This window comes from Capra hircus, chromosome 7, assembly GCF_001704415.2.
Source record: "Capra hircus breed San Clemente chromosome 7, ASM170441v1, whole genome shotgun sequence".
NCBI classification, from domain to species: domain Eukaryota; kingdom Metazoa; phylum Chordata; class Mammalia; order Artiodactyla; family Bovidae; genus Capra; species Capra hircus.
This window is the reverse complement of record NC_030814.1, coordinates 95,396,089-95,412,251: the sequence shown is the minus strand read 5'-3', so window position 1 is coordinate 95,412,251 and position 16,163 is coordinate 95,396,089. Positions and strand designations below refer to the sequence as shown.

Sequence of the window (16,163 nt, the reverse complement as noted above, 5' to 3'; positions counted from 1 at the left end):
GTTTGTTTTTTTTTTTTAGGTGCTTATCATGTTTTATTGACACCATGTTGCCTTGAATATAATCTGAAGATATCTTTGGATATCATATTCTTTATGCCGGATATTAGCTCTTTCTTTTCTTGTATCTGAATCATCCCATCAAGGATTTATTATAGTTGGAGATAATGGAAGCAATGTTCCTTTTTCTTTTTTTGGCGGAGCTAAGGTACATGGGATCTTAGTTCCGTGACCAGGGATCCAGCCCTCACCCCTGCACTGGAAGAGCAGAGTCTTAACCACTGGACCACCAAGGAAGTCCAGGACTGACTTTCTTATTGTGTGATGCGGAATCATTTAACCACCGAAAGGCACTGCCCCTCCTCTGTCCCCTGCCTGGGGAGCCCCCAGCCTGGGTGAGGGGATTTCCGAGGCGCCCCTACCGCAATTCTCCTCGTCAGACTTGTCCTTGCAGTCAGGGTCACGGTCGCAACGCCAGCTGGAGTGGATGCACTCGCCACTGCCGCAGTGGAACTCGAGGGCCGAGCAGGGGTTGTCGTCCTGCGGGGGGCCTGATGGGTGAAGGCTCCCGCAGTGCTTTGGCCACTCGTCTGAGCCATCGTCGCAGTCGGGGTCGTCGTCGCAGGCCCAGAGCTGGGGGATGCACATGGAGCTGTTGCATTGGAAGTTGGCAGGGCCGCAGGTGGGCATGGGGCAGGACGCCTCATCCGAGCCATCTAAGCAGTCCAGGTCCAAGTCACAGACGAACTTCGGGGCAATGCACTTGCCGTCATTGCAACGGAACTCATCCTGGGAGCACGTCTTGGGGGCTGCGGGGACCGAAAGGAAAGGACAGCTTGGTCTCCGGGGAAACCATTCCCCAATCCCGACACCAACCCATTGCACAGATGCGGACACTGAGCTGAGGAGAGGCCAGAGCGCAGTGAGTGGACTCCGGGCAGTGGTCAGAGGACCTGGCCGACAACCACCCAGTTCCTGAGCCCCCTTTGGGGCCTCAGTTTTCTCATCTGTTCCTATCTCAAAGTGTTACTGTGAGGACTGGGGTGTAAAGGTACACGGGAACCTATATTTAAGAGTTTGCGCAGGGAACTATAGTCAGTATCTTATAATAAATATAGTGGAAAACAATAGGAAAAAGAATGTATGTGTGAGTGTGTGTAACTGAATCACTTTGCTCTACACCTAAAACTAACCCAACACTGTAAATTAAACATACTTTAGTTTAAGAAAAAGTGGCTGAGTGGAGTAGGAAATGGCAACCCACTCCAGTATTCTTGCCCGGAGAATCCCATGGACACAGGAGCCTGGCGGGCTACAGTGCGTGGGGTCACAAAGAATCGGACACAACTGAGGGACTTGAGCACGCTCGCAGGCAACTTACAATTAAGTGTTCCTTCACTATTGAAGGGCTTCCCTTGTGGCTTAGCTGGTAAAGAATCTGCCTGCAATGCGAGAGACCTGGGTTTGTTCCCTGGGTTGGGAAGATTCCCTAGAGAAGGGAAAGGTTACCCACTCCAGTGTTCTGGCCTAGAGAATTCCATGGACTGCATAGACCATGGGGTCACAAAGAGCGACTTTCACTTCACTTTACTATTCAAAGCCTCCTTCATTTTATTAGTGGTCCTTGAGCAGCTCTGAACATTTGGAAACTGGGTGTTGAAGGAAGATAAAGTAGAATATTTTGATCCGACTAGAGAAACAGTTGTTTTTGAAATACCAGATAGTAAACGTGATCATCCTCCTTGACCTTCAGCTCAAATATCTCCCTGGAACTAATGCATTCAGGTTCAGAGGAAGCATAGAGACAGCACTTTAAATGTCACACCGTATTACTTATAAAATGAAAAGGAGGTAATTTCGGCTTTAAAAAACAGAACAAAACAAAAAAATGGCTGGGGACTTCCCTGACAGCCTAGTGGTTGGGGCTCCAGGCTCTCACTGCCAAGGGCCCAGGTTCCATTCCTGGTGGAGGAACTAAGATCCCAAAAGCCACTCAGAGTAGCCAGAAATAAAAATAAAAACTGTTGCCATTATTATTATTATTTGCTTGTTTTTATTTACAATGAATTGGACTTTTTGAAAGTGAAAGTCGCTCAGTCGTGTCCCACTCTTTGCAACCCCATGGACTATGCAGTCCACGGAATTCTCCAGGCTAGAATACTGGAGTGGGTAGCCTTTCCCTTCTCCAGGGGATCTTCCCAACCCAAGGATGGAACCTAGGTCTCCTGAATTGCAGGCAGATTCTTTACCAACCGAGTTATCAGGGAAGCCCATACTGGACTTTTTTAAGTTGAAGGAAATGGCAACCCATTCCAGTATTCTTGCCTGAAAAATCCCATGGACAGAGGAACCTGGTGGGCTCCAGTCCCCGGGGTCACAAAGAGTCGGACACGACTGAGCACTAGGTGAATAATTGACTTACAAAGCTGTGTTAGTTTCCAGGTGTGCAACACAGTGACTCAGTGACTTTAGATAGCACAAAATGATCACCAATCCAAGTCTACCTACTGTGTGTCACCCTACAAGGTTATCACCATCTTATTGACTGCATTTACCATGCTGTGCATAACATCACTGTGACTTATCTATTTTACAGGAGGAAGTTGGTTCCTATTAATCTCCCTCCTCTACTTCACTCATCCTCCCACCTCCTGGGTTTGATGGTACTCTAATTTTTTTTTAACTTCTTCAGTTTTATTGTACATACATGTCAATCTTTTTTTCCCCCATTGTGCATGGAATTTAATAATTCTTCTTTTTACGTTGGATTGAAGTATAGTTGATTTCCAATGGTGTGTTAATTTCTGCTCTGCAGCAAGGAGACTCAGTTATACATAAATGTATTCTTTTCATATTCCTTTCCATCATAGTTTATCACAGAATATTAACTACAGTTTCCCTGCCCTATACAATAGGACCTTGTTGCTTATGCTGGTATTATTAAAGAGTCAAAAGAAACAGTAATTATGTGAAATGATGAAGGTGTTAAATAACCCTACTGTGGTAATCATTTCACAATATATATAAAATCATCACACTGGACACTAAACTCACACCATGTTACATGTCAATTATATCTCAGTAAAGCTGGAAGAAAAAATAAAACACTTGGAAAAGGGGCCCGATCCCTTTTATTTTAAAATGCTCCCCAGTGAGAACCAAGGTTAGATATGCATCACTAAGCAAACACTCACTTTTTATGTTGTTTTTTTTTTTAAATACTCTCTCGGGGGGTTTCATATTTTGTCAGCTTGAAGATTTGATGTGATCTCAATTATTTAACAGAGAAGGCAATGGCACCCCACTCCAGTACTCTTGCCTGGCAAATCCCATGGAAAGAGGAGCCTGGTGGGCTGCAGTCCATGGGGTTACTGAGGGTCGGACACGACTGAGCGACTTCACTTTCACTGTTCACTTTCATGCACTGGAGAAGAAATGGCAACCCACTCCAGTGTTCTTGCCTGGAGAATCCCAGGGACGGGGGAGCCTGGTGGGCTGCCATCTATGGGGTCGCACAGAGTCGGACACGACTGAAGTGACTTAGCAGCAGCAGCAATTATTTAAATTTCCCCCAGGGTGTTTTTTTTTTTTTTTAAGAGCTTTACTTTGTTTTTAAAAAATCTACACACTTAGAAAATAAATTATAAATAATGAATAAAATCAAAGAGGCAAGAAAGAACCTGCTGCAGAGTGCCTTCCCGTCTGAAACTCTCTATGGTTTGGAACAAACTCTGACCTCAGCCGGGAACCCAGTCAGGTCACTTGGACATGGCTAGGATCCACGGGCCACCAGACAAGGGACCCCACTTACGACAGCCTTCCTCGTCCGAGCCATTCTCGCAGTCCTTCTGGCCATCACATCTCCAGGACTCCGAAATGCAGCGGTTGACACGGCCCCCACAGCTGAAGTCCCCCATCTTGCAGGTGACAGACTCTATAGGAGGAACAGAACTGAACCTTAACTCAGAGGCAAGACGGCCTTGCCACTCCCAGCTCTGCAAGGGAAGAACCCAGAGTTTTCTGATAGGAGATTCAGGCTCACTTTTCTGGACCAAAATGAAGGAAATTTCAAGGAACTTATTAAAAATGAGTTGCTGAGGACTTCCCTGGGGGTCTGGTGGCTAAGACTCCGTGCTCCCAATGCAGGGGGCCTGGGTTCAATCCCTGGTCAGGGAACTAGATACCATATACCACAGCTAAAGATCCCGCATGCCACGAGGAAGATTGAAGGTCTTGCATGCTGCACTTAAGACCCAGCACAGAAAAATAATTTTTTTTTTTTTAAGTTAGATGCTAGGTGTTGCAAAGGTTTTGGAATGAGATAGAAGTGGTGGTTGCAATATACTAATGCTACTAAACTGGTCACTTTTTTTTAATTTAAAATTTTGGGGTGGCTTTTTAAAAAAATCGCACAGTTGATTTACAGTGTTGTGTTAATTTCAGGTGTACAGCAAAGTGACTCAGTTATACGTGTGTGTATGTATATATGTATGTGTTTTTTTCAGATTCTTTTCCATTATAGGTTATTACAAGATATTGAATATAGTTTCTTGTGCTATACAGTAGGTCCTTGTCGATTATCTATTTTATATATAGTAGTATGCATCTGTTAATCCCAAATTCCTATTTTATTCCTACCCCCAATGGCCTAATTCAGCGGTTAAGACTCTAAAGCTTCCACTGCAGCTGTTAAGGGTTTGATCCCTGGTTGGGAAACTAAGATCCTAAAAGCCATCTGGAGTGGCCAAGAAAACAAAAAACAAACACACAAAAAGGCTAATTTGTGGGACTTCCCTGGCAGTCCAATGGTTAAGACTTTGCCTTCTAACACAGGGTGAAGGTTCGATCCTGGTTGGGAAGCTAAGACCCCCTTGAAGCCAAAAACCTAAATCATTAAGAGGCAATATTATAACAAATTCAATAAAGATATTTAAAAATGGGCCATTTAAAAATGGTCCACCAAAAAAACAATCTTAAAAAAGGGCTCATCTGTGTAACATGAACCTCAATGGAAAAAAAAAGAGCCTTTAAAGGAAAGTTCCAATAATATCGTCTCTGTGTGCATGCTAAGTGTTTCAGTCCTCTCCAGTTCTTTGCGACCCCATGGTCTATAGCTTGCCAAGCTGGAGTGGGGTGTCATACCCTCCTCCAGGGGATCTTCCCGAACCAGGGATCAAATCCGAGTCTTTTACATCTCCTGCATTGCAAGTGGATTCTTTACCTCTGACCCACCTGGAAAGCCCAATATCTTCTCTGCCCATCTCCTAATTCATAGAAGAATACATTAGTATGCTTGTCAATTTCTACCACATCTGTCACCCGCTATCATCAAATCACTTTGCCATCCAATAGAAATTAACACACTGAAAATTAAAATTGAAAATGTTTAAGTGTAACACAACTATACTTAGATTTAAAAAAAAAAGGGGTTAAAAAGAAAAGGTTAGGACACATGTCATGTCCAAAGTTGGGGAGATACTCACTACACGTCTCCTGGGATTCATCAGAGCCGTCTTGGCACTCGGCGGTCCCATCACAAACCCACTTATAGGAGATGCATTTCCCATCTCGGCACTGAAACTCATTTCTCGCACAGTTGTCTTCCACTAAAGAGAAGGAAAGGAGAAGGAAGAATCAGGGCTCGGATCACAAAATGCCCGAATTCTTTGTGTCTCTTTCCTGCCAAGTGAAGAATGAACCAGAAATACAATCCTATTGCAGCAGTCAGGTCTCCAGGAAATCAAACACACACAACAATTAAACTGAGTGAACCAAAAGTATAGTGGAGGATGCGAAGAACACTTCCTAAAAAGAGATTTATCCCCAGTGTGAGATTCTGACATCATGGTTGGTGAGTCCAAAGTGTGGATCCATTGGGAGATGGGGACAAAATATTAGAACCTGGGTGCACAATAGCAAAGCAAAGGACCTGATTTGATTTAGCATGTCACAAACCTGTATTGGAGACAGGACCAAGGAAATTGAGACTGCAAAAGCATTAAGCTTGAGGAAAACTTGAAAAGCTTTCTCCAGTAGGTAGAAAGGAACTAAAAATAAAAATTGGGACTTCTCTCGTGGTTCCGTGGTTGAGAACCCACCTTACAGTACAGGAGACACTTAGTTCCCCTAGTTGGGGAACTAAGATCCCACCTGCCACAGAGCAACTAAGCTCGCGCACCCCAAGAAGCCCACGTGATGCAGCTGAGACCCAGCACAGCCCCCCGAAAAAGGGTACATAAGTTATGAGAGATTATTAATGTAGAGGTCAGAGAGCAGAGATCCAGCGGAGGAGGTGATCATATAACTAAATTTCAGATCTAAAGAAATGGGTTGTTGCTGTTCAGTCGCGGAGCTGTGTCCAGCTCTTTTCGACCCCATGGACAGCAGCATACCAGGCTTCCTTGTCCTTCACTGCCTCCCGGAGTGGGGGCTGCGCTCCAGCTGTGGTGCCCTGGCTTCTCACTGTGGTAGCGTCTCTTGCGGCGGAGCACAGGTTCTAGGCCCACAGGCTTCAGTAGCCATGGTGCACAGGCTTAGTTGCTCCGAGGCAGGTGAGATCTTCCCGGACCAGGAATTGAAACCGTGTCTCCTGCCTTGGCAGGCAGGTTCTCTACTCCTGAGCCACCAGGGAAGCCCCTAAAATATATGACTTTTACACCTTGTGGCTCAGATGGTAAAGAATCTACCTGGGTATGATCCCTGGGTGGGGAGGATTCCCAGGAGGAGGGCAAGGCAACCCACTCCAGTATTCTTGCCTGGAGAATCCCCATGGACGAGGAGGTTGGCGGGCTACAGTCCATGGGGTTGCAAAGAGTCAGACACGACTGAGATACCAAGCACACAGAGCAAAATAATACTGACTGCATTTAATTTCAGGTACCATGCTGTGATTCAGGGTCACTGTTATGTGTGAGCTATGATCAAAGCAAACTTTTATTGTGAAAGTTGCTCATTCCCACTCTTTGTGACCCCATGGACTATACAGTCCATGGAATTCTCCAGGCCAGAATACTGGAGTGGGTCAGTCATTTCAGTCACTCAGTTGTGTCAGACTCTTAGGGACCCTATGGACTGCAGCACACCAGGCTTCCAATAAACTTTTATTGGCTGGTAATAAAATTGGTATTACTCCTTTAATCTTTAAATATAGACTTTGATCCCCTTCGTAATCTAAAGTAACACAGTTAATAAAAATTATGATCCAGTTTATCTCAGGATAAGGAAATAAGACCAAGAAAGAAGAAGCTAGCAGAAATTTCCTCATGAGTCAGATATTCTGAAGGCAAATGATATGTAAAATATAAGTTTGGACTGATGGCTACGTTTATTATATTTTTCACTACTTTCATAAGAAGAACGTTTTTTCTTTTATCACTTTATTTTGAATGTTGACTGAAACCCCCCCAAAAATAGTTTAATAGTTTGCACAAAATGTATTCTTTTGCTCATTTTGCACAAAGGCAATTAATAAACTCTTCATGCACAAGGCATAAACTATGTCTCCAGAATTAGTCCATTCCTGGGAGAAGCTTCCAGACAAAAAGATCCTTGATCCTTGAATGATTCTTCTCATGCAAGAAGTCTCTTTTTCCTTCATTCTGCATATGGGAGAAGATTCAAGATCTTACATGCTTTGTGTCTTTTTATGTACTCAGATTTTTTTTCCCTTGATAGTCTCTTTAAGTGGACTTTCCGGGTGGCTCAGATGGTAAAGAATATATGCCTGCAATGCACGAGACACAGGAGACTTGGGTTTGATTCCTGGGTCGAGAAGATCCCCTTGAGGAGGAAATGGCAACCGACTCCAGTATTCTTGCCTGGAGAATCCCATGGACAGAGGAGCTGGGTGGGCCGCAGTCCTTGGGGTCGCAAAGAGTTGGACACGGCTGAGCACACACACATGCACGCATGCACATTCTCTTTAAACACTCATAAGTTTTTTAAAGATTTATTTATTTGCGTGTTGGCTGTGCTGAGTTTTCGTTGCTATGTGAGGGCTTTCTCTAGTGGCAGTGAGCAGGGGCTGCTCTCTAGCAGCAGTGTACAGGCTCTGGCGTGCAGGTTCAGTAGATGCGGTGCACAGGATTAGTGGCTCCGTGCCATGTGGGATCATCATAGACCAGGGCTCCAACCGATGTCCCTTGCATTGCAAGGTGGATTCTTAAACACTGGAGCACCAGGGAAGTTTGAGACCTTCAAGTTTTAACTGAGCACATTACCCAAGGGAGGATCTATAATTTCCAGCTTCCTTTGCAGCCAGGTGTGGCCATGGGACCAAGGTTAAGTTAATGAGCTGTGAGTGAAAGTAAATGTGCAAACTTCACGACCTTAGAGGGTGGCGCTGACAAGCTGATTCCTCCTAGTGAGCATTTTGCCCCTCTTACCCTCAACATACAAGATAAAAACAGACTTAATTAGCTATGGTGGAAAGTCAAGCCATAAAAATAAGAATGATCAAAGGCACTCTTTGAAGTATGGCTCCCTGTGTCCAACTGCTAATCATCAGCCTTGCCCTTAACGCTTGGCAATAAAAAAGAATGAAATACTGCAATTTGCAGCAACACGGATAAACCTGGAGATGATCATACTAAGTGAAGTAAGCCAGGTAGAGAAAGATGAATATTATACAGTAGCACTTATATGTGGAGTCTTTAAAAAAAGAGATACAAATGGACTGATTTAAAACAGAAATTAGACCCACAGACATAGAGAACAGATTATGGTTATCAAAGAGGAGAGAAGTGAGGGACAGATAAATTAGGAGACTGAGATGGACACATACATGTTACTATATATAAAATAGATAACCAACAAGGACCTAGTATGTAGCACAGGGAACTATATACTCAATTGTCTTGTAATAATGTGTAAGGGAAAAGAAACTGAAAAAGAATCTGAATCACTGAAACTAACATAACATTGAAAATCAAATATATTTTACTATATATATATGTTACTTCATATATAGAGATATAAAGGAAAAAAGAAACCTTGCCCCCACTACATCATGATTTGAGATTTTTAACTATAGTAGGAAGCCATCACAAATAACAAGATATTTTAAAATGTTGTTTGATTTTATCTCACCTTTTTAACATATCTGCTTTTCTGTATAATTATGGTTTTTAATGTACACCAGATGATAGCATAGGTATATGACAAATAATTATATTAAGGAGAACATGCTGGATCTGGTAAAAAAAGATTTCACAACCTCAGATCCCAAAGCTCTGTAGTCCCTTCTGGTACAACGTCCCCACCTAACTCCCTCCTCTTTACTTGCCTAACAGTTCAGATTCGAAGCTAACCTTCCCCGAAACTGTGTTTAGCAGCCCGTGGGCTTCCCAGTGGTGCTGGTGGTAAAGAACCCACCTGCCAATGCAGGAGATGGTAAGAGTCACAGTTCAATCCCAGGGCCAGAAAGATCTCCTGGAGGAGGGCATGGCGACCAACTCCAGGATTCTTGCCTGGAGAATCCCATGGACAGAGGAGCCTGGCAGGCTACAGTCCACGGGGTCGCAAAGAGTTGGACACAACTGGAAGTGACTTAGCACGCACGCATACAAGAGCTCCTAAAACACCCATTTCTCACTCCTAACATACAAGATCGAAAGCATTTGTTTACCAAGTCCCCCAGCCTAGATTTAAACTTCTGGAGAGTAAGGAATGTCTTTTTCTTCCTTTCAGCGTGAAACCATCAGAGCCCAAGGCCTGAGTCAAAACAAGATTTGTTGAGCTGGTATGCCCCAATCAGAGACAGGTCCATCATATTACTGGGCAAAGATTTTGGAAAAGTGGAACGCTTCTAGTTTCATCTCTTCGGAGGGCAACAGGGCAGAATCTGTCAAATTTTAAAGTGCAAAGTCCCTGGGACCCAGAAGAATTATTAACACAGGTGTATAACAATGTCAAGTTCAAAAAGGTCCAAAGCTTTTTTTTCCCCCACTGAGCAGTGTGGTTTGTGGGATCTTAATTCCTCAACCAGGAATCAAGCTTTTGCCCCCTACAGTGGAAGCTCGGAGTCCTAACCACTGGACAGTCAGGGAATTCCCTGTCCAGTTTCTTTTGCTCAAGTACATACTATTCATGTGCCGTTCTAGCTCAGGCACAACTAACTGATGATGATAGAAACTGGGCTTTCCTGGTGGCTGAGACGTAAAGAATCTGCCTGCAATGCAGGAGACGCAGGTTTGATCCCTGGGTCGGGAAAATCCCCTGGAGAAGGAACTGGCAGCCCACTCCAGTATTCTTGCCTGGAGAATCCCGTGGACAGAGGAGCCTGATGGGTCCATGGGGTTGAAAAGAGTCGGCACAACTGAGTGACTAACACTTTCACTTTTCGCAATGACAGAAATCAGATTAGAGGTGCCTCTGGTCTGTGTCTGGCAGGTGAGTAAGCTGAAGAGAGCTGGGAACTTCCTGGGGGGAGAGAAGTCCTCTAGGTCCTAATGAGAGGTGGCTACACGGAAGTAGATGTCTATCACAACTCACTGAACTCTTATCTGTCGATTTTATAGTATGTCAATTGCACCTTTAATTCAAAAGAAGCAAATTCTGGGTCTTCAAAGCTCATTGTCCGGTGTTCCTACCCAGAGGAACAGTCAAGTGAGGTTAGGAGAGAGATGAGTGGAGGGATGGAGGAGGCTATAGGTGATAAAGAGAGAAATACATACAAGGAGTGTTTAGAAGCATCAACAGAACTTGGTAACTGAACTTACAAAGAGACCAAGCTGGAGGTAACCCCAGTGGAGAGCTCAGGAGATTCAAATGAGCTGAGCTCTAGAATCTGCCGCTATCAGAAGACAGACTGATAATGCATCGCCCAGCTACTGATCCAGACAGGACATCGCCCTCTGAGGTGCCTCTGCAATATACCCCACATCCACTGACTCACAGCTGAATTGTGATTATGCCTGAAAAAGGAAATGACTCACTTCTGGCTTCCCGCATGGGGTGGGTAAAAAGCAATCAAAATTCCAGGACTCTCAGAAAAAAAGTTTAAAAAAAAAAGGAAGTTCAGGCAAGGGACATTCTCTACAGAGGAGGAGGATTCTGGAGGAGGAACGGCCATCTGCTCTCCCAGCCAGGAGATGGCAGTTTCAATTATCGCTAATCCACTTTGCCCAAGGAACCATCTTACACGCAGAATGTGCTACTGGAAAGGCTAAAAATATTAAATCAAAAAGTGCAAAAATGAAAGTGTTAGTCGCTCAGTCGTGTCCAACTCTTTTGCAACGCCATGAACTGTACCCCACCAGGCTCCTGTGTCCATGGGATTCTCCAGGCAAGAATACTGGAGGGGGTTGCCATTTCCTTCTCCAGGGGATCTTCCCAACCCAGGAATCAAACCCAGGTCTCCTGCATTGCAGCCAGATTCTTTACCGTCTAAGCCACCAGGGAAGCCCTACTGGAAAGGCTAGAAACATTAAACCATCTTAAAGCCCTTTAAATAGGGATAAAGAGGATCTCTGGTGGTCCTCTGCACTCTGCACTCCCAATGCAGGGGCGCTGGGTCCGATCCCTGACTGGGGAACTAACATCCCACATTCTACAACAAAGCCCACAAACTAGAGGGCCCCCACCTCGCAACAAAGATCCAGCACAGCCAAAAATAAAAATTACAATAATAACAAAAGTAAGAGAGGGAAAGAACAACAACCCCCTTCCCTGGACACCAACAAGCCCTCCCCTAGGCAACAGTTAATCAAATATTTTCTTGTCATAGATGGCTGAAGACCCTACCAACAAGAAGAGCCTACTACTACATATTTCTACCTGAACAGCTGTTCATCCAGCTGGCCATCAGCTGTAACGTCTGAATGAAAAGTGAATGGATTTCACCATTACCAACAGCAGTCAGCTAGGAAATGTCTCATGGCCTTGCTCATATGGCCAAGGATAAATGACGGTGAGCACCCAGAATAGCACCTCAAGATAGGTGTCCCGGCAGTGGGCAACCCCGACCTGACCAAGGAGTCAGAACTAGTCCTACTTCAAACACCACAGCCCAAAGAAACAAACAGCTCTTTCTTATTTCCTCCCAGTTCCACAAGCAAGGTTTGGGTTTTGTATGTCAGTTTCAGTTGAATTTCAGCAAAAGCAAACCAGAGCACCACATCCCATAACTCCTCATACTGGGGATGGCTAAAATTACATAAGCAACATCCCTCTCCCCTGCAAAAACAGAAAACAATCGAAACTCTAGCCCATAGACCTCTCCTGTCACGGGCGAGGAATCAGGAACAAGGTTATCGAAACAGAAAAGGAGAATATACATTTCTGCTTTTTCGCCAGCACACATATGAGGTGGTAAATGCTTTCAAGGTTTTCCTTCCGCGGATACTGAAGATAGTGGTTGTTCAGGAAAACCAAAATAATACATGGAGGGAATTCCCTGGTGGTCCCGAGGTTAGGGCTCAGTGAATGGCACCCCACTCCAATACTCTTGCCTGGCAAATCCCATGGATGGAGGAGCCTGGTAGGCTGCAGTCCATGGGGTCACTGAGGGTCAGACACGACTGAGCGACTTCACTTTCACTGTTCACTTTCATACATTGGAGAAGGAAATGGCAACCCACTCCAGTGTTCTTGCCAGGAGAATCCTAGGGACTGGGGAGCCTGGTGGGCTGCCATCTATGGAGTCACACAGAGTCGGACACCACTGAAGTGACTTAGCAGTAGCAGCAGCTTTCACTGCCAGGGCCTGGGAACTAAGATCCTACAAGATGAGAGGCATGGACCAAAAAAAAAAAAAAAAATTAATTAAAAAATAAATACTTGGAATCATTTTCTTGAAAAAGAAATGGCCTGGGTCTTCCCTGGCGGTCCAGTTGTTGGGACCTCGCTTTCCAGTGCAAGGGATGTGGGTTCAATCCCTAGTTGGGAAGCTAAGATCCCACAGGCCTCAGAGCCAAAAAAACCAAAACATAAAACAGAAGCAACATCATGACAAATTCAATAAAGACTTTCAAAAAGAGATGTTCCACACCAAAAAAATCTTAAAAAAAGAAAAAAATGGTTGAAGCTAAGAGTCTTACCAGAAAATGAATGAAAAATCCTTTTACCAGTGCTCTTTCCCACAAGAGGGACCACCAAGGTATTTTCCCCGGAGGTGATCTCCGTGGTAGTTTTGTCGTCTGCTCCTTTGAGGGGTAGCCAGTTTCTATCACTGTTCACTGCTGACTACTTGCATGGTGTCTTAGCAACACATGGTTACTTGCTAGACAGCGGAGCAGATTGTGGATGCTGTTAACATACTGAATGCGGAATGTGAAAGGCAATCAAAGCACTGAGCAAAAAAGGCATCTGGAATTGGGTCTTATTAGGGCAGGAACCCTACAGATATGAGCAGGAATGCCCTAGAAAGACAAAATGAGGCAGATATTTCTCTTAAAGGTTTGCAGTCTCAGAAACATTCTCCCTATCTTTAGTGAGTGTTGCCCAGAAAGATAAATATGCCTGACAATGACCAGTGAATCCCCCTGGGGCTTGTTGTTGAAGCAGTTGTTGTTCAGTGACTAAATTGTGTCCAACTCTTCCTGATCTCATGGATTGCAGCATGCCAGGCTCCTCTGTTCTCTGCTATCTCCCAGAATTTGCTCAGATTCATGTCTCTTGAGTCAGTGATGCTATCTAACCATCTTATCCTCTGTTAAAGCAGACACAACTTAGTAGGAACACTCTACTTTCTGAATTTGGGTGTGTCCCTGGCATATCTGATACCCCTCACCCAACTGTCAATTAATTGACTTTGATTTGGCTAAAGGAAAGCAAGCAGTTAAGATTCCAATTACTACCATTCCCAAAATAAACAGACAAGAAATTCCCGCCCCTCGGGGCAAACTGGAGTAGCCAGGGCTGCTACAGATGTCTATCATGAAGTTAATGCCAGAGTAGATACTTAGTGGAATATACAGTAGAATACTGGAGTGGGTTGCCATGTCCTTTTCCAGGGATCTTCCGGACTCAGGGATTGAACCCAGGTCTCCCACACTGCAGGCAGATATTTAATGGCTGCCCACTCACTCTCAGGAGTTTGGTGAACACACCCAGACTCAGAGCCTCCTTGAGAACCAAAATACATCAGATCCTCAAGCTGCCCAGTGAAAAAGGAAACTGAAGCAACATATCTTGCTTAATGAAACTTCACTGGCATTAATATCCTCTTAAAGAAGGAGTGGATCTCTGTGTGAAATACAGGCTCATCAACTGTCTCTTTTCCAAGCCACCATCCCTCTGCTTCACACAACCCAATGGCCGAATTATTACAATAACCCTCTGCCATGTGGCTGAAATCCTCCTTCCTTTCCTCCCAGAGGAAACTGTGATGTGTGTGTCACAGGTACTGATTCCAAGAGTTCAAAGTTCTCTGCTCAAAGCCACCCCTCCCCCACCCATTAAAAAAAAAGCTTCCTGCATCCTGTTCATGGGACAATTCCAATACTTTTCTAGGCCCAGCTGGTTGATAAGTTGGAAAAGGACCATTTCTTCATTATCCAGGGCGAGGTCAAATGTCTCTCTCAGCCACTGGATAACAGGATATTGCACCAACTAGCCTCTTGCAGCAGCAGCAGCAGCAGCCTCTTGCCCAAATCTAAAATTCAAACCCCCTAAAATGAAAGGTTGTCATATTGTCATGAGAGCAGCTCAGCTGAACTCATTTTAGCGCCTATGAACAAACAAGGCAACCCCAAAGGGTTCCATTCGGTCCCCAACTCTCTGTCCCTGCCCAGGCACGGATGAAAGTCTCCATTAAGTGCCCTTCACGTCCGATCCGGGAAGGACTAGAGTTTCTAGGCAACGTTTCAGACTGGGAAGGAACTGAGGCCTTGAAGGTGGCCTGGGGGTCACGTCTGCGAACTGGTCCCAGTCGGGAGGGGTCAGAGAAGCTCCCGAGGACAAAGTGGGTACGAAGGCATCATTGCAGATAGAGGAGGAAACAGGCCTTGGCCGAGCGGGGCTCAAGCGCTCAGCGGGCACCTCATCTATGCTTGCAGAGTTTCTCCAGGGGCCCGGGACTTGTCGCATCATTTGTGACGGGAGCCCTGAACGACTAGCCTTCGACATCCTCACGGAGATGTAGGTGAGGCGCGTGGCGTGCGCCAGCTCCGCCCCGCCCCGCCCGGGCCTCAGCAACCACCGCCTCCCATTGGCCAAGGGGTGTGGCTCGAGGCTCGCCTGTTCGAATGGCGCCCAATGGGAGCTCGGGGGAGGGCCCACAGGGCTGAAGGCGGGGCTGGAGGAGGAGGCTAAGGGCGGAAGCTTGGTGCAGGTTAGACGAGTCCCGCTCCGCTTCCAGAGGCAGCAGCGCCCTTGGGAAGCACAAAGCCAACTGGACCGCCGCCGTAACCCCTGAGGGTGAGACGATGTGGAGGAGCGCTCGTAGGGCCTCCAGGCTGAGCAGCCGGTTTTCGGGTCCGTCTCACCCCTGGAATAACTCTGGGAGGGAGTACCTCCTCCTAAAGTGTACCAGGCTCTAAGAAAAGGGGAGTGGTCCCCCATTGTGGGGATATTTGTAGGGAAAGCCGCGTCGCGTTCCCCTCCCAGACCCCTCAGACACCTATCCCCAGAACCCTTTTCCCAATCCAGCCATTGGGGAAGGACTTTGTGTCATTTTCCCACGTCTTCCATGGATTGAATGATTTTTCATTTTCTCTCCCGCCGGCCCCCCAAAATACTAAGGGGCTCCCCAAATTCAGGAGTTCACCCCTATCCCGCGCGGGCTTCCGGAGCCAGCCTCACCTGCAGCCTCCCCCGCAGCGATGAGCAGGGCGATGGCCCAGCGCAGTCCCCAGCCCGCGAGCCTCATGATCCCAGCCTCCGCTTGTCACGCCCCGGCCCAGGCCGCTGTCCGCTGGCAGTGACCGCTCTGGCAACCCCGGCTTCGCGCGGCCAGGACGCGACTGCACGCGGGGCCCCAGTCATATGCAGCATTTCTATGTGAGGTTTCCCGGAGAGGGAGGAGTTTGCAGTGGGGTGATTTTCAAATATCTTCACCTCACTGTGGGAGGAGGAGTTTGGAGAGGAGGAGTTTCAAACGGCCGATGTGACATGGGCTCCTTAACCCATGAAGCCCTGATTCAGATTCCAGTTCTTTCCAAAGCTGGTCCCGGACAGGCTACAGGGTTTGTCGCAGAAAGAGCTGAGCCGCCCCCATGCCCACCCTC

General features: G+C 46.1%; 1 protein-coding gene across 1 annotated transcript in view; it reads right to left on the bottom strand.

Moving 5' to 3' along the window:
• LDLR (low density lipoprotein receptor) overlaps positions 1-15,957 on the bottom strand; it is a 34,444-nt gene extending 18,487 nt beyond the window's left edge. The window contains exons 1-4 of the mRNA XM_005682375.3: positions 15,739-15,957; positions 5,481-5,603; positions 3,809-3,931; positions 420-806 (exon numbers count right to left, since the gene is read on the bottom strand). Coding sequence (XP_005682432.1) covers positions 420-806; positions 3,809-3,931; positions 5,481-5,603; positions 15,739-15,805 — 700 coding nt within the window. The 5' untranslated portion in view covers positions 15,806-15,957. The remainder of the gene's footprint in view (positions 1-419; positions 807-3,808; positions 3,932-5,480; positions 5,604-15,738) is intronic.